The sequence below is a fragment of the Cricetulus griseus genome, chromosome 4, assembly GCF_003668045.3.
Source record: "Cricetulus griseus strain 17A/GY chromosome 4, alternate assembly CriGri-PICRH-1.0, whole genome shotgun sequence".
Taxonomy (NCBI): Eukaryota; Metazoa; Chordata; class Mammalia; order Rodentia; family Cricetidae; genus Cricetulus; species Cricetulus griseus.
The window spans coordinates 51,366,394-51,391,765 of record NC_048597.1 but is presented as its reverse complement, the minus strand read 5'-3'; the positions used below and the strand labels follow the sequence as shown (position 1 = coordinate 51,391,765).

Sequence of the window (25,372 nt, the reverse complement as noted above, 5' to 3'; positions counted from 1 at the left end):
AAGTCTGAATACTTATTAAATGAAAATGAAGGACTGTCCCAAAGGTGGTGACTGTGTCATGATCACCACTAGTGTGGACAGAAGCTATAGCAGAACCAGAGGCAGAGGCACAGCTCTGCAATCTCCCCTCCTTCTCTCACCCAGTCTATACAGTGACAAACAAAAGCCTTACAAGGTTGAATAAATAGTAAGAGATACAGGCTCCTTTCTTGAATTTGCTACTAAATACAGCTTACGATGGTGAGGCAGGTTCCTTTGAATGTCATTGTGCCCTCTCATTAAACATGAACAGGATTGAAAGTCATCTCCATTCTCCAAATTTTCGGTGGTCTCATAGTGTATAAATATGTTGCAGAATGTTAGGCAAGGATGAGAAATATTTCCATTGAGGACTGCAGCAGCCAGAGAGCCTAAAGGAAGCCCCTTCCACCTGAGCTGGCATTTGAGGGAGAAAAGCATATGTCACCGTGGAGCACACAGAGGGCGTGTGACGAAATAGCAGGTTCCAGCACCAAATCCAGAGTCACCCGAGGAGGGAGGTATGGCGGGGACACTGTGCGCTTAATATTCAATTCTGCTCCAGTAGAACATGGTACCCAAGAGAACCCAAAACTAGAATTAAAATGGGAAAAAGGAAAACAAATGATTAAGAGAGGATTTTTAAAACATCTACCTTAATATAAAACAATGACATTCCTTTTGTTTAGACTTAGGTGACACGGAGTTTCTAGCAATCATTTAAGTGATGGTAATCTAAAGGGCCAGCTGCTGCTGTGTTCACTCCACGTCAGAGCCTAGCTTACAATCTGCCACTCAGAACAATTTCTCCCTCCCTCACGTGCCCACCACTTCCTGCGTTGTCTCTGACTTCTTAAGTGCTCTTCTCAATTCTGTACTGACGTAGCCTTGGGAAAATTCTTCCTTCCTGTTATCAATACTAAGTACTGTCCTGTTGAACTGTTTCTAGTTAGAAACTGTATAGATGATTTATCTTTGACTTTTATTTATTTGTTTATTTTCCCGATGGGATCTCACATAGCCTAGGCTGGCCCTGAACTTGCTATGTAACTGAGGATGACCTTGAACTTCTGACTCCTCTGCTTCCAATTTCCAAGTAATGGGTTTACAGGCATGGCAACCATACTTGGTTTATTTAGTGCTGGGATATAATTTGGGGCTTGGGATAGCTAGGGAGTGCTCAGTCCCCAAACTGAGCTAGACCTCTAGCTCCTTGGGTCACTTTCTCCTTCTTATCTTAAAACTATTCCTCCTAAAATGCCAGCCCCCTTGAATGACTGCCTCTGAAGAATACCACAGAACACAAGACCTCTACTCAGGTGTGCTTTTGGAATGTCCACACTGCTCCAGATCTGCCATCCACTCCCAAGGATCTAGTCAGCCCATTTTACTTTCCTGAGCCCCAGTCTCTGTGTAAAATAAGCTTCATACCTTCCCTCTCTACCTCAGAACTAGAGCTGTGAGTGAGACAATGAAATAATAACTGGATCTAATGTTTATTATGACTGTATACATCAGACACAATTGCTTTCAAAATTCTCTGAAGAATGTGAAGACACGGAACCCAACAGGCTCTAGAGCAGTGGTTTTCAATATTCCTAACAATGCAACCCTTTAATACAGTTCCTCATGTTGTGGTGACCACCCCCCCCCAACTACAACATTATTTTGTTACTACGTCATAACTGTATTTTTGTTCTGTTATGAATCATAGTGTAGATATCTGATATGCAGGATATCTGATACATGACCTACAAAAGGCTCATGACAGGAGAACAAGAGAGCCCTTTGTGAGCAGAAGTGAACTGGCTGTGCCTAGGAGTTCTCAAGTATGGCTCCTTGTTGGCCAGACCTATTACTGCTCTCGAGGGAGTTTCATATGAAGACTATCGAATATGGTGTCTCATCCATAGCAGACTTCAACATCTCTGGTTCTTATCCCCTCCTCTACTGAGTTTCAGGAGTTTTACAATATCTATAATTTAGAATTGGATACTTGTGTATCCAATAGGCATACTTGGCATAGGGTTACTTGGCAACCCTATGATCCTGAAAAGCCTTTAGCTGTCCTACAGTTTCTGGTAACACAGCACAAATGGACGCTTCCCTGTTGTCATTTAAATTGAACCTTTATTCTGTGTTATGCTAGGTACTAGGGAACACAGAACAGCTGGCCTTCTGGCTCTGGCAGCGTCAGACATGTCATGGGGACCTCATTTCTCAACAGTGACGAATTCCTGAAGGAACGGCTTTCTCTCTTATGCCTCGTTTAATACCCTCTCACTCAGCACTTTTCAAAGCAGAATACACAAACACCCTTGGGGGGGCAATGAGGTCAAGAATATTTAAGTATAAGGACTTCATTTGCCTCTTCAGTGTCTTTTACATGGGCACTGGTGGTGCAAAATCAGCATAAGGTAAGACTGCCAAGTCTCAGAGAATGGAGGCCGAGGCAATGAACTGCACTAGTTCTCATGGTATTCTGCACTGCTATGCACTTGTGGGGAAAAGGAAGAAGCAAGAAGTGTTATCTCAGGCAGGCGTTGGTGGCACACGTCTTTAATCCCAGCACTTGGGAGGCAGAGGGAGGCGGATCTCTGTGAGTTCGAGGCCAGCCTGGTCTCCAGAGCGAGTGCCAGGATAGGCTCCAAAGCTACACAGAGAAACCCTGTCTCGAAAAATTAAAAAAAATTAAAGAAGTGTTATCTCTGATCATCCATCATGGAGCAGCCAAAGCTGCTGCTTGTATAGTACTTTGACCTTTGATTATGCATCTCTTTAATACTCCATATGATAAAAAATATACTCTATCCCATGGATTACTGAAATACAGTTGTGCAAAAGAAAAACACATATGTAATTGGTTATGCACTGACCTATTCTTTTCTCGAAACACCATTTTTATTTGAAAAAAAAAAGTTAAGAAAAGAAACTACACTTATTTAAGCTTGGCTATTTGTGCAGATATTTTCTTCAAAATTTACAGAATTAATCTGTTACTTCATAGAAAACACTGGACCATGTATGGTGCCAATAATAAATTTGAATTTTCAAGCAAAACTCAGATCTCTGGAAAACTGCCATGGGCTTGATAGTAGACTATCTGAGATCTTTTCCAGTGTGACAGTATTAATAAATATGATCTTTGCTGTCACATATCGAAATCAACAAACATCAGCAAGTGTTATGAAACATAATGAGGCAGCATTTCCCCAGACAGCTAGTTTGTGATATTACGGGCTTAGGCATAGATCCAAGATTTATGCAAATAGTACAAAAGTCCTTCATTAATCTAGTTTCAGATTCCATATTGCAATTGATCTTGAAGAAGCTTATAGAGGTGAGCACATGGTTTCAAAGGAATATTCGTGATATTCACCTTCAGAAAGGTTGCCAAATATTCCTGTTTTTAACCATACACTGTTATGTAGGATCTGCTTTCTTTCAGTCCTTCAACACTGGTGACATGTTAGCACAGAATGAATGAAGGAACACATACAAGAGACCCAGCTTCTTTTATGAAGCCAGACTTTGACAGGATTGGAGGAACCAGCAAAGTGATATTCCTTCATGAATTTTTCATTTTGTAAAATAGTTATTTTTTCCTACCAGGATTATAATGTTTATATGAACTTGTAATTGGCTTATTATCTTATTTTAAAACAAATTAACAAATATTAATTTTTTTCAGTCATTATGCTTAGTGGAAGTAAATGTCAATAGATACTGGCCACATAGAAAAAATATTTTTTTTGAATCCTTAGCATATTTCAAGGCGTTCAAGAATAACCAGTATCAAACTTTGGGATTGTTTCCCTAATATCATGGTTCTCAGCTGTGAGGGAAATTTAGAATCATCTAGAAAAATTATCAAATCAAAACACAAACACAAGCAAAATAAAACAAAGTACCCAGGCCCAGCCATAGGATCTACTGAAGGACCTACAGAGTGATGCATACAGGCTCTGCCTGTTTAGGAGGAGTTAATGTGCAGCCAGAGAGCTAGAGCTCTGACCTCACTGTATGTGTCTCACAGAGAGGCAGCAGGAAGTGATGAGACCATTGAAGGAACTAGGCAACTAATGTTGGGCTGCAGGAGCTGTCTAGAGAGGTGACAGAATGGGCCTTGAAGTCTAGTTGCAATGAATTGCTTCAGTATGGAGCACAGCTGAAGTTCACCAAGAAGCCTAGGTGGATTCATCTGGGGCATCCAGAACAAGGTTTACATAGTAGTCACATTCTTTCCCTAGTAGGGAGGTTGGCATCCCACACCTCAAGGGAGCTCATCATCCTAGGCCTGATGCTAGAAGTCTCCTGACTATTGTGGCTGCAAGATTTAGTTCCCAGACTTTATATAGGGTAGTTGAAATAACCAGGGTCCTTCTCAGGGTCTCTCATTATTGCCCCTTTCTGAATTAAAACATGTGCTGAGCCCTGAAGAAGGGGAAAGAGACAAGATCTCCTGAGTAAATTGGGAGCATGGGGGGGAGGGGAGAGGGAGCTAGGAGAATGAGAAGGGGGAGAAGGGGAGAAGAAAAGGGAAGAGGAGGACATGAGGGAGCAGGAAGCTTATGTAGGGGGAAGAATAGAGGAGAGCAAAATAAGAGATATCATAATAGAGGGAGCCATTATAGGTTTAAAGAGAAATCAGGAGCTAGGGAGATGTCTGGAGATTTACAAGGATGACACCAACTAACCATCTAAGCAACAGTGGAGAGGCTACCTTAAATGCCCTCCCCTGATAATGAGATTGATGACTAACTTATATGCCATCCTAGAGCCTTCACCCAGCAGTTGGTGGAAGTGGAAGCAGACAGCCACAGCTAAACACTGAACTGGACTGGAATCCAGTTACAGAGGAGGAGTAATGAGCAAAGGGGTCAAGACCAGGCTGGTTAAACCCACAGAAACAGCTGACCTGAACAAGGGGGAGCTCATGGACTCCGGACTGATAGCTGGGAAACCAGCATAGGGACTGTTCCAGAACCCCTGAATGTGGGTGTTAGTTAGGCGGCCTGGGCAATCTATGGGGCCTCTGGTAGTGAATCAGTATTTATCCCTAGCATAAGAATGGACTTTGGGAGCCCATTTCACATAGAGGGATACTCCCTCAGCCTAGACACACAGGGGAGGGCCTAGTCCCTATCCCAAAGGATATGACAGACTCTGAAGACCCCTATGGAAGGTCTCACACTCCCTGGGGAACAGAAAGGATATGGAATAGGTAGGGTGTTAGGTGGAGGGACCAGGGGAGTAGAGGAGGGAGAGGGAACTGGGATTGACATGTAAAACAATCTTGTTTCTAATTTAAATAAAAATGGAGAAAAACAAAACAAAACAAAATGTGCTAGGGATACTCACAGTCCAGCAGAGGATGGCAAATCCAAACCAGGCAACTCCCCAGGCATGCCGATCCATTGGCGCCGAGATCAGTTCATAGCAGCCCTGGGAAGATGGCATGAGCTACATTAATGTGGAGAGCCCAGAGCAGAGAGAAGAACTGATGCTGTCGGATTAATGGTTGACAACCACGCAATGCCAGGGTTCCCATCTGAGGCACTCTACCATAACCTTAGGAATCACAGGGAACATCCAGGAAATGCAGAAGCCAGGCAGATTCTGTGCACCAAAAGGTCCAGAGGCAAGTGTGCCTGATTTGTTCCCAAATTTCAACAACTATTCTAGGTTGGCCATGAGGTTTAAGCTCCACCCAGTGGCTACAGGTGTGCCCTTGACGGTCTTCTGTCTCCCGTGATTCGGGGTCCTCCCCTTCTTAAGCCACATGCATGCTCTTTTCCACCCCTGTCCTTTGATGGTTCCCTCGCTTACTCTATATGTTGCAGGGTGCCCAAATGAAAACTCCTGGAATTTTCCTTAATTTCTTTATCCAATGTTCAACACTTAAGCAAATCCTTTAGGGTCTATTTAAAAATATTACAAATGCAAACACTCCTGAGTGTTTCCTGTCCCTCTAGGGCCTCACTTGAGGGGTAAACCCATCTCCAGAAGAACATGCATGGGCCTCCTTCTGTGGTACTGATTCAGCTAATCAGGGGACAGGGCCTGGCACATCTGAGTCCACTCACCAGCTCTACATTTACCCAATCCCTTCTAGACATCTCACAATCATTCTGGCCTTGTAAAGCTCGTCTCCTTGATGAGCTAACAATGCTCCAGTATTTGCACGGGCTGTTTCCTTTGTTTAGGAATGTTCCCTCACACTCCAGTTCCCCATCTCTTCACTTAATTCAGAACTCTGCAGATATCATCTCAACAAAAGACAACACTGTTTTACATGACTGTAATTCAGTAAAGACTAGTTTGCATGAGCCACTTCTAATGTGGACATGCCGAAAACATTTTATGAGTCATTTGAGTGATAGCTGCATTTTATGCTGATTGTAAGCAATACATTTAATTTCTAGTATAGCCTGAATATAACTAACTGAACAATGCCATAACAAGGTTGCTATAAAGCTCAGTGGGGATTGCTCTGGACACTGCCACCAAGTGATCTGTATCTCTCCCATGTCCTTTGTGAATTAATGCATCCAATTGTAGTCCAGGTACCCTGTCAAGTGTTAACAGTGGTGTCCCTCACTCCAAATGTGTGGTTTGTGGCATTTACTTCTGTAGGAAAAAGCCTAATGCTTCTCAATTATTTGACAGACTGACATACTGCTGAGCTTCCTCACAGTGACCACTCCCAAAGCATGGCAGAGTGCTTCAGTGTGCTGTGTCAGTTGAGGCTGGTTACAGGCTCTGAGAGAGCTCACCAACACTTTGGGGGACTACTTTCAAGCCTTTATTTATGTGGTTTCTGTGCTTTCAAGCTATGTGGCTTGGGGTTGAAGCCTGACAGCCGTTTACTAATTGTGTGAGCTTGGGCAAGGTCCGATTAGCATTTTTTGCTCATGTATAGACTACAGAGCACAGCCAGCACCAACTTCTGAGTGCTCCAGGCATTATAGTCTCTGTGGTGGCACATGACACAACATCTGGCATTCAGGAAGACCTCAATAAGTGTTTTTCGATAACCAGCAGGTCACTTTCATCAGTGTAGAAGCACTTTGATAAAACTCATTTGTATGTAAATCATTTTATCCCAAATCACCAATCTAATCCTGCTAAACACTGCCCGTCATCACCTCTGACCTCAGCAGCTGCCATTGCTTGGGAACTGACTACTATTCTCTTTGTATGGCAACTTTTCCAATTTGCATTTTGCAAGCCTTTGTCTAATACAAATATTTCTCAGAAAAATCAATTCTAAACATTACACAAATCGTCTTCATGGTCACCAAGTTGCTTTGTACTACAGAAATCCTCCCGTTGCAGTAATTTTACTAAAATTAAAATTGCAACGATTCTAAATGAGCACTCACAGAGAAGACGGATAACATGAGGTGCAGGGGAAAGGTGTAGACTCCCTTACCACAGTACTCACAGCTGACTATCATTTTCTTCAAAAAGAGCAGAAGCATTTCCTGCCAGGTCTTCAGAGGGGTTATTACCTGATTGTGGTAATAACCAGGCACTCCGAGTTTGCAAGCATCCAGGTTGAGAGGCTCTTTAAGCTTGTTCATGACACAGCACTGCCGAGGCCAGGGATAGTCAGCATCGTTATTCTCCACCCGGAAGGCAGAGGTGTATTTCTGCCAGTCTGATGGGCCATTTACACCACAGCAGTGTTCCTGCCAGAGGATAAAAGACACATGTTATCTTTGTGGCCCATACCAAAGCCATCAATGTCACAACCAGGTGACATTGAGAAAGTACTAGAAAACATACCATATCTTACATTATTAAATTATTTCTGAACAGGAGCTCAAGGTTGTCCTAAGTTGCCAAAATGTTTGTATGTTTATTAGTTTACCAACCATTAATGGACACAATACTGTAAGTCTCTAGAGCAGTGGTTCTCAATCTGTGGGTCACGGCCCCTTGAGGGTGGACTGGCTCTTTCACAGGGGTCACATATCAGACATCCTGCATATCAGATATTTACATTATGATTCATAACAGTAGCAAAATTACAGCTATGAAGTATCGACGAAATAATTTTATGGTTGGGAGGGTCATACAACATGAGGAACTGTATTAAAGTGTTGCAGCATTAGGAAGGTTGAGAGCCACTACCCTAAGGCTTGTTTCATTTGACTATAAATTTGAAATGAATATAGAACCTACCTTATAGACTTTTTGTGAGGATCAGGGTTAATATAATTAATGTATTTGGTACAGCACCTAGCTCATAGTAAACTCTTAATAGGCATTTATTATTGTTATTTATAACAAGATATATTAACACAAGAGAAGTATAATCATTTAAAAATCATAAAATGGGGGCTGGAGAGATGGCTTGGAGGTTAAGGGCACTGACTGCTCTTCCAAAGTTCCTGAGTTCAATTCCCAGCAACCACATGGTGACTCACAACCATCCATAATAAGATCTGGGGCTCTCTTCTGGCATGCAGACAGAACACTGTATACATAACAAATTAGTAAGTTTAAAAAATTATGTTTAAAAATAAGTAAAAAAATCATAAAATAAAAAGTTCTAGTAGTAAATTATTAGCAATTATTCTTGTTTTCCTCTTCTGTATTTGTAACATTTTCATAGAGTAATTATGCATTAGTTTTATTTATTTCATTTTTTTTGTGGCAGAGTTTCCCTGCATAGCCTTGACTGTCCTGGTACTCACTCTGTGGACCAGGTTGGTCTCAAACTCATACTGGTCCGCCTGTCTCTGCTTCCCGAATGCTGGGATTAAAGATGTGTGCTGCTACCTCCTGGCTATGTATTTGTTTTATAGAGTGGAAAGTAAACTGGAAAAATATTACAGGGCTGGTGGCACACAACTGTCCCTCTACATAAGAAAAGGACATCAGCAGACACACATCTGATGCCCTGATAACTCTGAAACCCTGGAGAGAGAGGCTGTAAAATCCATATCACACCCTTTCCTTATCATACATTCTACTAAAGTAATTTTTACTTCCTCTCTGGAACATTTTAGCAGAATTTATGATAAGGAAAGGGTGTGATATGGATTTTACAAATCTTGAAATAGCGTGCAATTTTGCCATTTAGATATAGGAAATAGTTAACCAGGAAAAAGAATCATTCTGTGGGGTATGTGCGTACGTGCATGAGTGAGTGCCTGTGTGTGTGTGTTGTGTTGTGTGTATGTGTGTATAAGCATGTGTGTATAAGTGCATGTGAAGACAGGAGCTTGACATCAGGTGTCTTTCTCAATCTTTCCACTGTTTCCTGAGGCAAGATCTCTCACTGAACCTGGAGCTCATCAGTGAGCCTCAGGACCCCTGTCTCGGCCTCTTCAGTGCTGGTGTCACATACAAATATCATCACATACAGCTTTTTATACAAGTGCTAGGGACTGAATGCTGGTCCTCAGCTTGTGTAGCAGATGTTTGGTTGACAGAGCCATCTCTCCAGCACCTCATTCTGTATCATCTCTAACCCTGTTCTGTGTCCATCTCTCTAACCCTCATTCTGTATCCATCTCTCACCCTCATCCTGTGTTCATCTCTAACCCTCATCCTGTGTTCATCTCTAACCCTCATCCTGTGTTCATCTCTAACCCGCATCCTGTGTTCATCTCTAACTCTCATTCTGTGTCCATCTCTCTCACCCTCATTCTGTGTCCATCTCTAATCCTCATCCTGTGTTTATCTCTCTCACCCTCATCCTGTGTTCCATCTCTCTAACTCATTCTGTGTTCCATCTCTCTAGCCCTCCATTCTGTGTTTTAGTGTTGTGCATTCTTGGGGAAATGAGTTGCGTTTGAACAGGTTTATTTCAGATGAGGATGAAAGTATAGACAGAAAGAGTTGAGGCTCCAGAACTGAGCTTCGTTTCACTCTAACACTGAGTTGGGAAAGGGGTGAAAACCCAACAAAGGAGACTAAGAAGGGGTCTTCAAGGTGACTAATGTAAAAACAAGGACAGCAACATGGCCATTGGGGTAGGTAGGATGGAAGGAACTTATTGCTGTGGGTCATGTCCTGTAAGTAGTGCCCTGGGATCAGAAGCCAATTGTAGTTGGATAAAAGCAGCTGAAAAGTGTGAAAATGGAAACATTAGGCAGAGGTTTCTCTTCTGAGATTTGCCATGGAACAGAACAGTAGTGGAGCAGAATAATGGGTGAACACTGGACAAAAGTTCTTGAAGATGTTCTTGTAGGCTGACATTAGAGAGAACTGGTGAGTCAGAGCCAAGTAGGCTGAAGAAAGGCAGAGGAACTCAGATGGAAGCCAAGGACTTGGGTTGGGGCAATCTGTTTGTCACTAGTGAAGAGGCTTCGCTGCAGATAGTGGATGGGCAGAGGTGAAATGGACTCCATCTGATTGCTTCTATATTCTTAAGGCATTGCTTAAGAGGTGCAGCTATTGCTGAGGCTGAGGGGTGGGAGGAATTTGGCAGAGGTGGAAAAAGGAAAATCTATGCAATAGTGACAAAGCAGATTTAAAAAAATATATACCAGGAAACAGAGAATGCCCATTTGAGCTTTAGAGTCATAAATTTAAATTAGCACAACTGGGGGACTTTCCTCAGTAATATCTAGCCCTTAGGGGAGGAGTGGACAAAAACTGTATTCACTTCTGGAGGGACTGGGTAGGAAAGACTGGTGAAAATAGACACACAATGGAGTAAAGGAGAGGACCAAAGAGAGTGATGGCAAGAAGAGAGCATGAAAGGGTGATAGGAAAGGAAAACATGGACAATTAACTAGAGAATTAAACTAGACAAATAAATTGATCATTTATTCTAATGGAATAAAATGATGAAATGAGGATATTGGGGGCAAATGAAAGAAATTATAGAAGGTTGTCAGAAAGTGGGTGGCATAGTTATTGGTGACGGCATGCTGGCTGTGGCCGTGGAAGACGGTGTCTTGAGATGAGGGGAGGAGATCTGTGGGGTGCAGAAGAGAGAACAGGTGTTGTCCAAGTGTCTATGTGGTTTTTGAAGCCTTGTCCAAGGCAGGATGCTGAGAACATGAATGACGAGGACATAGTTGGTGATACTGAAATCCCCAGTGAAATCTGGGCAGTGACTGGAAGGTGTTTGGTAAAAAGCCACAATAAAGAGATTACAGGCTGATGGCACAAACTTCAAGTGTTTAAACAAGAAAGGATTCAAGGGGAGAGAGAATAGAGAAGCCATGCAGCCTAGCCAATTTCTAGGTCTTAGGGCGCATGAGCATAAGAGGACAGATAAGGGAAACTAGGAGGCAGCCAGGTTTCTAGTGAAGCAGGGAGAGTTGAAAGGAGTAGAAAGGTTGGTATATGTGTGAGTGTGTGTACATGAGAATGTGTGTGTGTGAGAGAGAGAGAGAAAGGGGGGAGAAAGAGAGAAAGAATGTGTGTGGGGGGGAGAAAGAGAGAGAGAGAGACTGTGTGTGTGAGAGTTATGTGTGTGTGTATGAGAGAGAGAGAATGTGTGTGTGTGAGAGGTGTGTGTGTGTGTGTGTGTGTGTGTGTGTGTGTGAGAGAGAGAGAGAGAGAAAGAGAGAGAGAGAGAGAGAGAGAGGGAATTGTGTGGGAGAGGTGTGTGTGTGTGTGTGTGCTGGGGCCAATGAAGAGTTGACTCATATTATACACAAAAGATAAAATGGGGCAATATTATGGAAGACTAGGGGTTCTGATGGTATTTGGAATAGGTTTGGATGTATGGAATGATGTGCACTCAAAATTGTGATTAAATCCAAACATATCTTCTGATACATAGCAGAATTCTTCATAGGAGATATACAAAGGTGAGACAGGCACATACCACTATTTGAGTTTGCTGTGGGGGAGAAAAGTCCCCTTTTCCTGTTAATGTAAGGGAGACCTAACATTGTAAGAGGCAGAACATACTATGAATCTAAAGTTTCTAACATACACTCTGTAAAGGCAGGCTAATCAGCATTATAGCTTGATATCAAGTATGAATCCAGAGGCCTCACTGAGTCAAGTGTTTCCCATTCCCCTTCCGCACCCTCGCCAGTAAACAAGAGGCATTGCTGACCCAGCCAAGAACAAGTCTCTAACTGAAGGAAGCCCTTGGAGGCACTGACCTCACTCCCACCCACATTCAGGTTCTTACTGGTTCAGATGTGCTTTGGATCACCGCAGAACCACACATCTTACCTGGAGCATGAGCCTATCCCAGGTCTTGGTAACACCATTGTTTTTCCATTCGTCATCATTGGTTGGGGGACTGTTGTTTTGATACCTCACCAGCATCTGCTTCAGGAAGAGGTTGGCTGTGAACTGCAGGGATGGGGACGACACAAGATGGAGTGTCAGCACACCTGCTCCCAAGAAAGGCAAAGTCTTCTGCAGAGCTGGTTGTCAAGGACACTGAACATCCTCATGGAGGGAAGCTAACCTCGGGCACCAAGCTCATTTGGCTGGGGCTACTTTGGGTTTCCATAGAAGAGACCACTGCATGCCAAGGATAGACAAGCATTTTAAGATGGAATAGATTAAGGAAATGGTGAGAAATGGAACAAGAAAGATTCAGGATTGTGTCTTCCACGAGGCAGAACATGCAGGAAGGCTGTAGCGTGGTCGCGTGATGAACAATGTTAGTATCACAGGTTGGGCATTGGGAACCAGGCTTGCTGGGATCAGAAGTCTTGCTGTCACCTGTCAGTTGCTTATCTTTAAATAATGTTCTTTGCTTTTAATGCCCCCGCCCCCACTTCCCACCCAAGGAACCTCCTCTCTCTTTTAAGTTAGCAATACTTCCCATTTGAGGTTTCTGAGTATTAAGTAAAACTGCACTCGTATTAATAGTGTGCATATTAGCATGACCAGCACACAGCAAGGACTTAATGCATGTCAGTTGCTACGGTGCCAGTGCTATTATCATTTTTGTTCTGTGCTTTGGGGACTATACTCACAAAGTCTCGTTGTGTCGCTGCTGTGATACAAGATGCCACTTCAAAACCATACACTATAAACATCATAATGAAGTACTGGGAAGGAAACAGACGAGAACAGAGAATTACAACTGAAACTCACCACGTGATTGCTGTGAGATTTAAGCACATTCCTCTGAATGTGCTATACAAGCCACTTATGTAGTACAAACTCTCTTGGATCAGCTGGATCTCTTGGAACGGGGCTGGTACATGAGTGTCAGCTCAGTTCTCTGCTTATCTCTAGAGACATGGCCATTCAACTTAGCACTTTCTCATCCAGCATCATGAATTTCTATTTTAACTTGGTGGAGCTAATATAAGCAATGAAGGAATGTGTGGGTGTTTCAGAGTTTTCGTGTACACACACATGCTCAGTGGCCTTAGTGCTTTATACATGACGCCTTACATTGTAAATCCCTTCTAAGTGGGAATCATTTTCTTCATGGATTGCTGGAGATGTAGAACTACAGAAGCTAGGGAAAGATGACAGAACATGTTTAGTGCCTTGTGTCTTTCCTACTCAGGCTCATCTGTAACAAGCAGGCAACCTTCAGGCATGGAGACTTACTGGTGATCTGTCACAAACCCATGTCCTTGTGATAGCAGCTCTGGTGAGGGCAGAGCAGAGCTCTCTGTGTGCTGCCTATGCTGTGTACAAGGGTGTACAGGTGGCAAGTCACTGTGGATGAACAGCTTCTGCACAACCCCGCCTCCAGTCTGGCTGGCAAACAGCAGAACAGCAGATGCCTTTCAGTGTGTGTCAACCTCTTGATCTCTGCCTTGCACACATTTATACATGCAATGTTGACCCTAATGTCCTTCTTGAAAAATGAGGAAAAAGGACCCTCTGAGACATCATAGACTCCACAACAATCTCCATAGAGGCTGTTGCCTTGCTTCTTGTCAAGAGCTCTGGTGTCCTCTTATAGAGCCTCCATACCCTCTACAATCAGGCCAGAAAGGAGGCATTGGTACAGGCATTTCCTTCAGCTTCATAGAGGAGTCTCTGTCCCAGCTCAGTTCTCTTGCTTTGTCAGGCACATACAGCTGGCCCAGAAGGAACCCAGCGTGCAGTAGAAGTTGTCTTCAGGAAGATCTCCCCCTTCCCTCCTTCCTCCCTCCATGCCCTTTTCCACTCTCTGAATGGGGCCTTTGCCCTGGAACTAACTCACCCAAAGGAAACAGAAAAGGTAAATATTCTGCATTCCCAGGCACTAGGGCAACGGTTACCTTAGAGAAGTGAACCAACAAGCTCCCTAAGTGGCTGAGCTTCTTCTTCTGTAGAAGTGGGACTTAGGGGAGATTTACTGCAGGGATAGAGAGAGGTGTGTGGCTGGGCGTGTATGTGCGTGGAGTCACAGTGACATAAATTGGTGTCTGGGGCACAGGAGCCGAAGGTGGACAGCTAGGCCTAAGGAAGAATTTCTTCCCAGCTGGCTAACAGTTCATTTCCATTTGCAAAGGCAGAGCATGATCGAGTCAGTGGCTCGAGACCACAGAATAGTGTGAATGGGTCATTCACACCGGTGCTGTTCAGGGTCTTCCACGGTTCCTGTACTGCAGAGCCAGTGACAGTGTGGGAACGCAGGCCATCATACAAAAACCATTGGCCTTGAACTCAAAAGTCTTTAGAGAGGTTCTTGTTTGCTTTGAAAAATTCATGTTTGTATTTTGTATCTTAGCATGTTAATATCTGACTAATATTAAAACGATACTTAAAACTACCTATTACAAGGGGGTGAGGAATCTAATAAAAAAGCCCTCCATGTGACTTTTCTCCTGTTCATGTAATTGCTAGCTGCAAATGTTGAGCGCATGCAAACAGCAGCTGAGAACACATCGGATGCACATAGTCAACTAGACCACTGGAAGGTGTTTTCACTTTTTACTAGAACCTGAACTTGCAATCATGGAGGGCATCTTTACTTCCTGCATGGATGATCTTACAACTGGGATCCCCAGTTTCTGTTGCTGTTTTGTTTTGTTGTTTTTCCCACTCACCTGGGACTCTTCCTCCACTTAGCTCAGTGAAAACTAAAGCTCTGTGTTCAATAAAGAAGAAAGAATTCACCAAAATCAGCCCAGGAAAACAACTGCAGGGAATTTGTTGTTGTTTTGAGAAAGGGTCTCCTGTAGTACAGGCTGGCCTTGAACTTGCTATGCAGTCAAGGATTATCTTGAATTTCTGAACATCCTGCCTCTACCTACAGAGTGCTATAGGATTGTAGATGTGAATTACCACACCCAAATAATATGGTGCTTGGGTTTGAACCCAAGAGTTTATATGTGCTGGGCAGGCACCCTATCAACTGAGCTACACCTCCAGCTCAAAGAGCATTGTAAGGTCTTACCGCCAAGAGGATTTTCCTGTTGGACTTCAAAATTCCCACTATGGCCAGAACAGACAGGCAGAAGAGGCAGATACCCACGAACATGCCTATCCAAGCTGCTCCATAGATATCATCGTTGTTGGTGGCTTCAAGCAGCGGGTAGAGACTGTGTTGGTCGGATACAAAGAAGATGCACTCTGCAGTCAGGGCGATGCCACACATCTGGAACAAGTCACGAGTGGATCTGTCAGGCTGGTGGCCAAGAGCAGAGCACTGGGAAAGGGGATGGGGGGAGAGTATGTCCTAGAGCTGAATCCTTTCCCTTACAGAGGTTTTATGCAATGGATTCCTCATTGCCAGGAGGTCCAACAACTATTTGCTTCCTTCTTCATAGACCCTCTTCCTTGATCCTTTCTTCCACATATAACTCTGTTTGCAATTTTGGAAAAGATTTAGGTAATCTCAGACTATCCATAAAGCCCCTGTGATACAATCCACTCAGACAGTGTCTTCTTGGATGAAAGTTATCTCCCTATCCTGTCTCAATGTGGCTCTTCCTCTCTTGTAATACTTGAAGTGTCCTGGCCACCGTCACAGTGGTTGTAGAATCTTAGCGACTGTCCTCCCAGTGCTCATATTCTATGGATGAGGGACCATGGCTCTGAATGATGATGACTCATCCACCCCAGTGCTCATATTCTATGGATGAGGGACCATGGCTCTGAATGATGATGACTCATCCACAGCTCTACACAGAGAGGCAGATCAGAACTGAGCCGAGGACCAGCTCTCTTGATTCCTTGACTAGTGTTCTTTCCTTATCCTCATCTCCACACAGCTTGTGCTCTGAGTCACTCTCACACCTGTACAAAAGACTATCTGTCCCAGCACCTTCAATAGCACAGTCCCCAAGTCAAGCCAAGGTGAAAGTGGACAGAAGCATAAAGGAAAGTTTGGCAGGTCTGTTTGGACATTGGCCATGGTGAACATGACTCTAAATAGTCATTATGTCTTAAAAATTGGAAAGGAAATGTCTACTTTACAGTTGACCATGGCCTTCTGTCATAATAGGTAATTATATATGACTGTTTTAAGATTCTAGCTAGTATAGTCCCTATCACATTTCTTAAAATGAAGGCAGTATAAAGGGGAGCAGTAACTATACCATTTTCTTAAACTTTCACTTTTAGCTAATCTAATAACTATGCTTACAAGAAGAACATGATTTTTTGAAAAATATTCGTGACTTACACCAACAATCACGTGTCCAAAAATCAGCAGGCCTTGGAAGCAACGGACAGTGGAATCATCTTTGGCCATCTTCAAGGTTTCCCACAAGCTGAAGACACAGTTAAGGATGTTAGAGGTTGATGGAAGCAGGTAGCAAACACTGCTTCAGTTTCTACACTGTCATCACATCATGACATCACCTGTTTCTTTTTTTGCATCCAAATCAAGGCCATGGGAGCTTTTAGTGATGGTGGAAATTTGATACCCAAGGTCAGCAGTCACGGAAGTTTTATAAAGAACAAAATAAAGGCCTTCAGAGTTTGACTAGTGCCTTTCAGGGGTCCTTTAGCGTATGAAGGACACCAGAGTCATCATTCTGAGGTACTGAGATCCTTCAAGGTCACCAGGAGCACATAGAGCAGACCTATCATGGTGATAATCAGGTTGACACATACTGAGAGTCCCTGCTACTGGCCCTGCCATCCTTGGACAAGGCCAACTGTAACCACAGGGAAACCAAGAAAGTTGGCTGAGGTCATTATGACCTGTGGGTTGATTTAAAAAATTTTGTTATCCTAAAAAAAATATAGGTTTCACATAATGAAGTTCCTTGTCATACGAGACACTTGCAGAGACAGAGGGATGTTTAGCTCTGCAATGCACTCTTCTAGGAACCTCATATATATATCAGATTCCCAGAACCCAACAAGAACTAAGATGTGGGAGATGAGGAGGTCCCTTTGCACACCAGGAAATCAAATCCCAACTAGCTGGTGAAGCAGTACCTGTAAGGCCACACAGACCAGCAATGACAGATTCAGTGGCATCTTTGGTCTGTGTGACTCTGAGGCCCACACTCTTCCCTGCTGCTTATACTAGCTCCTAGGAACTATTTATAGCATTTATGCCAGATGCAACCAAACATGGACCTCTTGTCTCCTTAAGGATTCTCTGGAAGGAACACAAGGTTAAGTGTTTGGGTCAATCATTTTGGCTTTTGCACTTGAGACACTTTGAGAAAAGCTGTTCCCATCCCTCGACACTTTAACCAATTGACATTCTAAGTCTAAAGGTATTAAATGATACAATTTGCATGTTGGGGTATGAAAAGATGGATGAGGAAGACAGTTACATTCTAGGATTTTGTGCTAGGAGAGAAGCTAAGTTCTCCAGTAGCTATAATATGTAAGTGAATGTGTAAATACATGAGTGGGATCTGGGTGTGAAAGGCTTCAGGCCAGCTGATTATAGAGTCAGCCTTTGGATCGGGAGAGTAGAGGAAAGTAGAGTCAGCCTTTGGATCAGGACAGTAGAGGTATGATGTGTAGGAGGAAAGTAAAGTGGGCAGTAGACATTCCAAGGAGAGGAGAGATGAGGGAGTAGATTCAGAAGAGCCAAGTGAATACTAGATGGCAAGTTAGCCCGCTTGCCTGAACTCCTGGTTAATGGACAAGATCTGCAGGGAGGTGCGCTTTCTTTTGTTGCTTTATTTCTCCTCTTCCTGTCTTTCTTTCTAAAAATCATGTGTTTGTGTGTGTGTCCCTATGAGTGTATGTTCTACTGTTTGTATGTGGATGCCTGTGTAGACCAGCTGTTTCGGATCTCCTGGAGCTGGAATTACAGGCTGTTGTGAGTCACCTGATATGGGTGCTGGGAAGTGAACTCAGGCCTTTTTAGGAGAATGATTGGTGCTCTTAACTGTTGAGCCATCTCCTTCAGCTCAAGTCTTTTATATGACCCAGGTCTTGATAAATGTTAACTCTGATATTGTTCTATAAGGCATGTATTAATAACCTAAGTAATTTAAACAACCCTAAATATTTTTCCATTTCTTTTCATCTTGAAAGGTTGTGGAAATTTAAGGAGTTAAAAACGTATGAGTGTTTTTGGCTCAGAGAACACACACACTCATCAATGCTTGTCAAAGGAACAGAAGACTCTGGGCACTTGTTACACCATCTTCTGACACCACCCATCCTGTGGAATTCCTGCTTAGAAATGTCCCTTGTTTGTCTGCAGTAATGCTTCTGCATCAGAGGGCTAGGACTCACAGTGTCTAGAAGGCTCTACCAGGAAGAATCTAACTGGTACAGCCGGATTAGTTACCTTGTAAAGTTCATTCTTGGTATGCACGGACATTAATCCTGACCAGCGGGGCTGCTCTCTAAACCAGACACACAAATAAACCGACTTTGAAAGATAGAAATTCAGATACTAGAAACAGAGTGTAAAGGGCAAATATCTGGAGAGGCCAAGTTCAACATCGTCACTGGCCAGCAGTGCCCTGGCTCTGTAAGCATTTGTCACATAGCAGTTTCTTGATAGAGGTTAGCTGGGCTCAAAGAACAGAGAAGAGACTTTTCTTTTTTTCTTTCAGGGAATCTAAAGGGGAACTATAGCAACATGGATTTTAATGGCAAATGAACTGAATCCAGTGTTAATAGAAGGGGAAGCTGTGAGAGCTGTGGAGAGAAAGGAAGAGACCAGGTAGATGTTTAGCAAGAACTCTTAACTGGACCAGAAGGAAACTGAAGAGATTCAGAGCAAGGGATGTTGCCCCAGTGCCTGACTATGCTTCCCAAAGATGCTTTTGTGACTGAGTTTTAGAAGTGGGTGGTTACTGTTTGGCTTCTTGGCTAAGTAAGACCAGGTGAGAAAAGAGGCAAAGAACAAATTAGTACCACATGGGAGAATTCCAAGGGCCAGAATTAGGATGAGAAAATGCCGACCAGAGTGGAGAAGAGAAGGGAGGCGGTCAGAGGTTGGTTTGGGGAAGAAAAACATGGGAGAAACCAAGACTGGGGTGCGGTAGGAAAGGCGGGTGTGTCAGTCTCCTGTGGTTTGGCCACCTGAGAAAGGACTGCGTCAGTAGACAGGTGTTTCTGAGCCTGCTGGCTCTTCAAGCTTTTTCAAATAGTAACCCAGAGAGCCATGCTTGCCTTGGGGCTGGAGAGATGGGTCAGCAGTTAACAGAGAATGCTGCTCTTAAGATGACCTGAGTCCAGCTCTCTCTGTGGGTTGGATAGCTCACAACTGCCTGTGACTCCAGCTCCAGGGGATCCAATGCCCTCTTCTGGCCTCAAGCATCACTCCACTCCCTCACACATAATTAAACATAAGTCTTTTGTTGTTGCTGTTCTGTTTTGTTCTAAAAAAAATCCATGCTTATTTTCCAAAATGACCAAAAAGGATGGGAGCTATCACTTATCAGCCCCCATCTATTCTGTGTTAGGCACCTTTTGTTCATCTTCTCAACAGACCAAATAAATGGATTTTTTTTTTTTGCCAAAAAAATCTGCGTTCCTTTCTTATTGCTATAGTAACAGATTTCCTCACTTGTGTAAATATAATATCTGACAATTTGAGGTCAGAAGTCTTAAATGAGCGTCATTGATTTGTTGGTTGGATTGCACTCCTTTTTAACATTTTAAATGTGTATTTTTGTGAATTTCATGCATGAGTACTATGTTTATAATCATTCACACCTTCCCTCTCCCTCCAAAGCCTCCCGTGCCTACTTACTCCGTCTCAAATGTATGATCTCTTCTATAATTATTATTGTTATACTCTCTCTTTCTCTCTCTCTCTCTCTCTCTCTCTCTCTCTCTCTCTCTCTCTCTCACACACACACACACACACACACACATCCCTACTGAACCCATTTAGTGTTACTTCTATGAACATGTATTTAGGGCTGACCACTTAGGACTGAATGACCTATCTGAGGGTTGGCCCACAGAGAAAACCGGTTCTCTCCGTCAGCAGCCACTGACTGCCTATAGCTCTTCATCTAGGGGTAGGGCCTTGTGAGATTTCCCTAATCACATTGGTGTTGTCATGAAGGTCTTTGTTTTGAGCATCCCTATTGTTGAGATTTCATGGGATACACACTTTTTAAGGATCTAACCAGACAACCTGTTTCCTTCTGTCTGGACAATGAATAAATTTGGAGAGACTCATTTACTCAAGGCCATGCTGCCAGAAAGCAAGCCTAGGACCCAGAATCAAATCCAGGTCACCCTGACTCTAGGTTATTTAACACCAGAGTTTAGCAATCGTGACGCAATGCTAGCACTTTAAGTAGAAAAAGAAATGCCCACCTAGCTCCCTTGCAAGCTGGGAATCAAGAGAACACATACATTTTCTTTATTCACAAGAGCCTGTCTTTGCAAAGGTCAGAAACACCAGACTTCTCCCTGCACACTTCACTAGTTTCTTCTTGTCCTTTTCACAGGGCATTAACACGCTAATTGTTCCCCACTGTTGTCCAGACTTTATAGATGTTTTCTATACCCACAGTTTTCCTTTTATTCCCTTCTACTTTCTAGAAATAAAGGGTGCAGTGTGAAGTCAGTGGGAGACCAGTGTTTGATAACATTTTCTCAGCCACTTGTGAATTATTTTCTGGAGACAGGGTCTTTCGAAATAGACCAGACTGGCCTGTGATCTTCCCACCTCAGCTTGCCAAGTGTGCCATGGCACCTGGCCTTGTTTAGATTAAATACATATTTAAATTAATCTTGTTTAGATTAAATACATATTTATGGCACCCCTCTCGCAGCCATAAATGTCAGGAGGAAGCCAAATGCAGGCTTCCTGTTGTTCACAGTTCACTGTGTGGTACAGTAGTGTGGTCTAATGGTGAGTGTGCTAGACTTGGCAACAAAATGCCAGATTCAATCAAGTCAAGTGTTCCGGTCAAGAGTTACTTTGAGCAATGACCGACCTTCTTAGGGACTACTTCTTCATTTATAAAATGGGTAGAATACAACTTGTTTCACAGACTTTTATGATCATCAGATATTAAGACAGTTTACAAGCAAGATATTGTTAATGATGACCAGGGGCTATTTGGAAAGGAGTCTTGGGTTAAGGTTATATTTAATACCGTAGAGACCCACAGAACATACAAAGGAGGTACTAATGATGACTGGTTGGTCCTACAGTTAAGGGCTCCTAGGTCAAGGAGAATCAGCCTGTATCCACTTCCTCTTCCCTGATAGGCAGCTACTCTGCTAGAGGGCACTGGAGGCCTTACACCCACTGGTACCCTTTGTGCCTTTTTTTTTTTTGTTTGTTTCCATGAATAACTTTAAGAGGTAAACAAAAATCTCTCTGGAAAAAGAGAAAAAAGCCTCCTGGCTGTGCTAGGGTGTGGCTAGTGTCAGGTACCAAGTTGCACGTCTGTCTGCAGGGAGGGTGTCTGTACATTCCATCAGCATTCCTGTCCAGTTAACCCTTGCCCTTATGCCCTGGCTGTTGCTGAGTCCTCTGATTCAGACCATAATGATGGAGACAAGGCCTCTGAGGTTTTCTCTTGCTTTCTCTTTTTGCATCCTTCTTCTCCATAAGAACATAAAGTTAGAATCCACCTTCTGCTTGGGCTCACCTAGCTCACAGAAGCTTTTTCTCTTCTATGGATGCTGGCAGGAACCTTACACGGACACTGTCTATAAGTCCATAACTGACAGACTTACAGATGCCTGGATCTGTCACCTGGGGTGTGAGTCTACACCAAAGGCAAGTAGGTATTGGTGGCTATACATCCTATTTGCCTCCACCTTCTCTGCCTCTTTCCAGAGAGTCAGGTTTCAGGCCTGTCCTTTGAAATCTCCCACATCCTCAGATAGGTATAAAAAGAGACTCCACTACAGAACTAAACAGGGAATTCTCAATAGAGGAATCTAAAATGGCTGAAAGATACTTAAGTAAGTGCTCAACATCCTTAGCCATCAGGGAAATGCAAATCAAAATAACTGTGAGATACCATCTTGAACCTGTCAGAATGGCTAAAATCAAAAACACCATTGACAGTCTATGCTGGAGAGGATGTAGAAAAGGGGGAACACTCCTCCACTGCTGGTGGGAGTGCAAACTTGTACAGCCACTTTGGAAATCAGTATGGTGGTTCATCAGGAAAATGGGAATCAATCTACCACAAGATCACGCAATTCCACTCTTAGGCATATACCCAAAGAATGCACATTCATACAACAAGGACATCTGTTCAAGCATGTTCATAACAACATTATTTGCAATAGCAAGAATCTGGAAGCAACCTATGCCTCTCAACTGAAGAATGGATAAAGAAAATGTGGTACATTTACACAATGGTGTACTACTCAGTGGAAAAAAAAAAAACCAATGGAATCTTGAAATTCACAGGCAAATGGATAGAACTAGAAGAAACCATCCTGAGGTAACCCAGTCACAAAAAGACAAACATGGTATGTACTCACTCATATATGGATATTAGATATAGAGCAAAGGATTACCAGCCTACAATCCACAGCCAGAGAAGCTAGGAAACAAGGAGAACCCTAAAAGAGACATACATGGTCCCCCAAAGAAGGAGAAAGGGAAAGATCTCCTAAGCTAATGGGGACCGTGGGGGGAGGGGAGAGGGAGCTAGGAGAATGAGAAGGGGAGAAGAGGAGGAGATAGGAAGACATGAGGAAGCAGAAAGATTGAGTCGTGGGAAGAATAGAGGAGAGCAAGACAAGAGATGCCATAATGAGGGAGTCATTATAGGTTTAAAGAGAAATCTGGCACTAGGGAAATTGCCAGAGATCTACAAGGACGACACCAGCTAACAATCTAAGCAATAGTGGAGAGGCTACCTTAAATGCCCTTCCCCTATAATGAGGTTGATGACTACCTCATATGCCATCTTAGAGCCTTCATCTAGTAGCTGATGGAAGTGGGATCAGAGACCCACAGCTAAACACTGAGCTGAACTCCCGGAATCCAGTTGTAGAGAGGGAGGAGTGATGAGCAAAGGCATCAAGACCAGCCTGGGGAAACCCACAGAAACAGCTGACCTGAACAAGTGGGAGCTCATGGACCTCAGACTGATATCTGGGAAACCAGCATAGGACCAAACCAGGCCCCCTGAACGTGGGTGTCAGTTAGGAGGCCTAGACAGTCTATGGGGCCTCTGGTAATGGATCAGTATTTATTCGTAGTGTAAAAATGGACTTTGGGAGCCCATTCCCCATAGAGGGATACTCTCTCAGCCTAGAAACACGGGGGAGGGCCTAGGCCCTGTTCCAAATGATATGACAGGCTTTGAAGATCCCCCATGGAAGGCCTCACTCTTCCCTGGGGAGCAGAAGGGGGATGGGATGGGGGACTGGTAGGGGGCATGGGAGGATGGGAGGGAGAGGGAACAGGAATTGATATGTAAAATAAGATTTTTTGTAATTTAAATTAAAAAATATGGAAAAAAGAGACCCCGCTTCTGTCACATGGTCCTTGATTCCTCTCTTTAGAGACCCTGTCATGTTGTCTGTCTCTGATCCTGGGGCCTGAACATTTCTCAGTGCCCCCACCATGCTGCTGCCTCTGCCTGTCTATCTATGTTGTTAATAACTTTTCTAATAACCTTTTCACTCCCCACGTTCCCTCAGTGTCCCTCTTGAGCCTCCCTCTCCACTCTGAAACCTTTTACTCTTAGTATCTTCTGTGTAGGCTTCCTGCATATTATAGCAAGGACTCCCAGATGGAAAGAGTTGGTTTCTGTTTCAGTTGTTCCAGACCCAGAATGGCATAGCGCCTGATACCTGAGACACATTCAATGATTTTTCTAAATAATAAAATAAAGCAGACGCATGTTTGAAGGAATGAGCATGTAACTGAATGTGTGAACGAGTGACTTGCTTGAAGCTTGTTTCAGAAAAGGTTAAGGAATAGGGAAAAGCAGAGAGAATATGGCCTTTGATAGATCTTGGTTTGAATCTTAGTCTGATCACTTAGTTCTGTGACCCCAGGACTCTGATTGAAGTTTATCTGTTAAAGAGAATTGTGAGGCCCAGTATCAAGGGTTCTGTAAAAATTAAATGAGAATATGCAAAGGTCTTATGCCATATTGGTTGCCTAGCCAATATTAATTTTCTTGACTTTTGTTTCAGCTTCTTGAAGCAGACTAGAGCCAGGAAGCATTGAAGGTAACTAAATCAGTGGTTTCATTAAAAAAAACAAAACATAGCCATGATTTCAAAGGAAATAAAGATATATGATTTCAGTATGGACTAATATAGTAAGCAGATCAAAATGGTGCTTCTTCAGTTGGAAGAGGAGTGTGTGTGTGTGTGTGTGTGTGTGGGTTCTGTGACCTCAGAGCATCCCGCACTAGCTCTCCATCTTGTCTAGGACTAATAGAAAAGAAAGATGTAAGCAGATCCCTAAACTCCATAGGCAGTCGCTCAGAGAGTGTATGGAGGGTAGTCAGACAGCCCAGACACAACAGAAATGGACAGTATACAGTCTCTGTACAAAGAGGCCCTGATTCAATGGAGGGCATCTAGAAATTGGTCCTGGAAAATGGACAAATGAACTTGCTTCTGCTGTATACAACTAGCAGGATATCTGGGGAAAGATGCACTCCTGGTACTGAGAGAAAAGGTAGCAGGATTTGTGTGAAGGCTAATAAATGCTTGGAGGCTGGGGATGTTGCTCAGTTGGTAGGGCACGGTTGCTTTACTCCCACAATGCCCTGGGTTCTATTCCACATGCTTCATAACACCAGACATGACACATGCCTATTGTCTCAGTACTGGGAGGGAGAGGCAGGAGGACTGAAGGTCAAAATCTTCCTTAACTATATAGAGAGTTCCTGGACATCCTGGGGTATGTGAAACCCTATTTCCAATAAACAAATCCTGGAGAAAAGCGTGGACTAGAATACATTTTAGATTAAAACCAAAAGGTTTGATGAAGTTCTATTCTGAGAGTGATCTTTAGTTTCTTAAAAATCTTTTATTCTTATTTTATGTGTGTGGGTGTTTTGTCTGCATGCTGTCTGTGTACCATGTTCATCCCTGGTGTTCACAGAGTCCAGAAAAGTCAGATACCCTG

The 25,372-nt window shown here is 43.3% G+C and overlaps 1 protein-coding gene across 1 annotated transcript; it reads right to left on the bottom strand.

Annotated features, from left to right (window-relative positions):
* Window positions 1–561: 561 nt before the first annotated feature.
* Upk1b (uroplakin 1B) lies at window positions 562–16,606 on the bottom strand. The gene is made up of 7 exons (XM_035443552.1): window positions 16,538–16,606; window positions 15,308–15,508; window positions 12,936–13,010; window positions 12,178–12,300; window positions 7,533–7,712; window positions 5,380–5,463; window positions 562–612 (listed from the first exon to the last, which is right to left on the bottom strand). Exons 1-7 carry the CDS (start codon window positions 16,604–16,606, stop codon window positions 562–564), a joined length of 783 nt encoding a protein of 260 aa, XP_035299443.1.
* Window positions 16,607–25,372: the final 8,766 nt, after the last annotated feature.

What these genes read in the sequence shown, in the direction of transcription:
- Upk1b (XM_035443552.1), bottom strand. Translation starts at nt 16,606, where the DNA reads ATGGCCAAAGATGATTCCACTGTCCGTTGCTTCCAAGGCCTGCTGATT. An exon ending in TTGGACACGTGATTGTTGGT is followed by an intron (nt 15,509 to 16,537) that starts GTAAGTCACGAA and finishes GACTTGTTCCAG; the next exon opens with ATGTGTGGCATCGCCCTGAC. An exon ending in TTGCCATCCTCTGCTGGACT is followed by an intron (nt 613 to 5,379) that starts GTGAGTATCCCT and finishes TTTTAATTCTAG; the next exon opens with TTTTGGGTTCTCTTGGGTAC.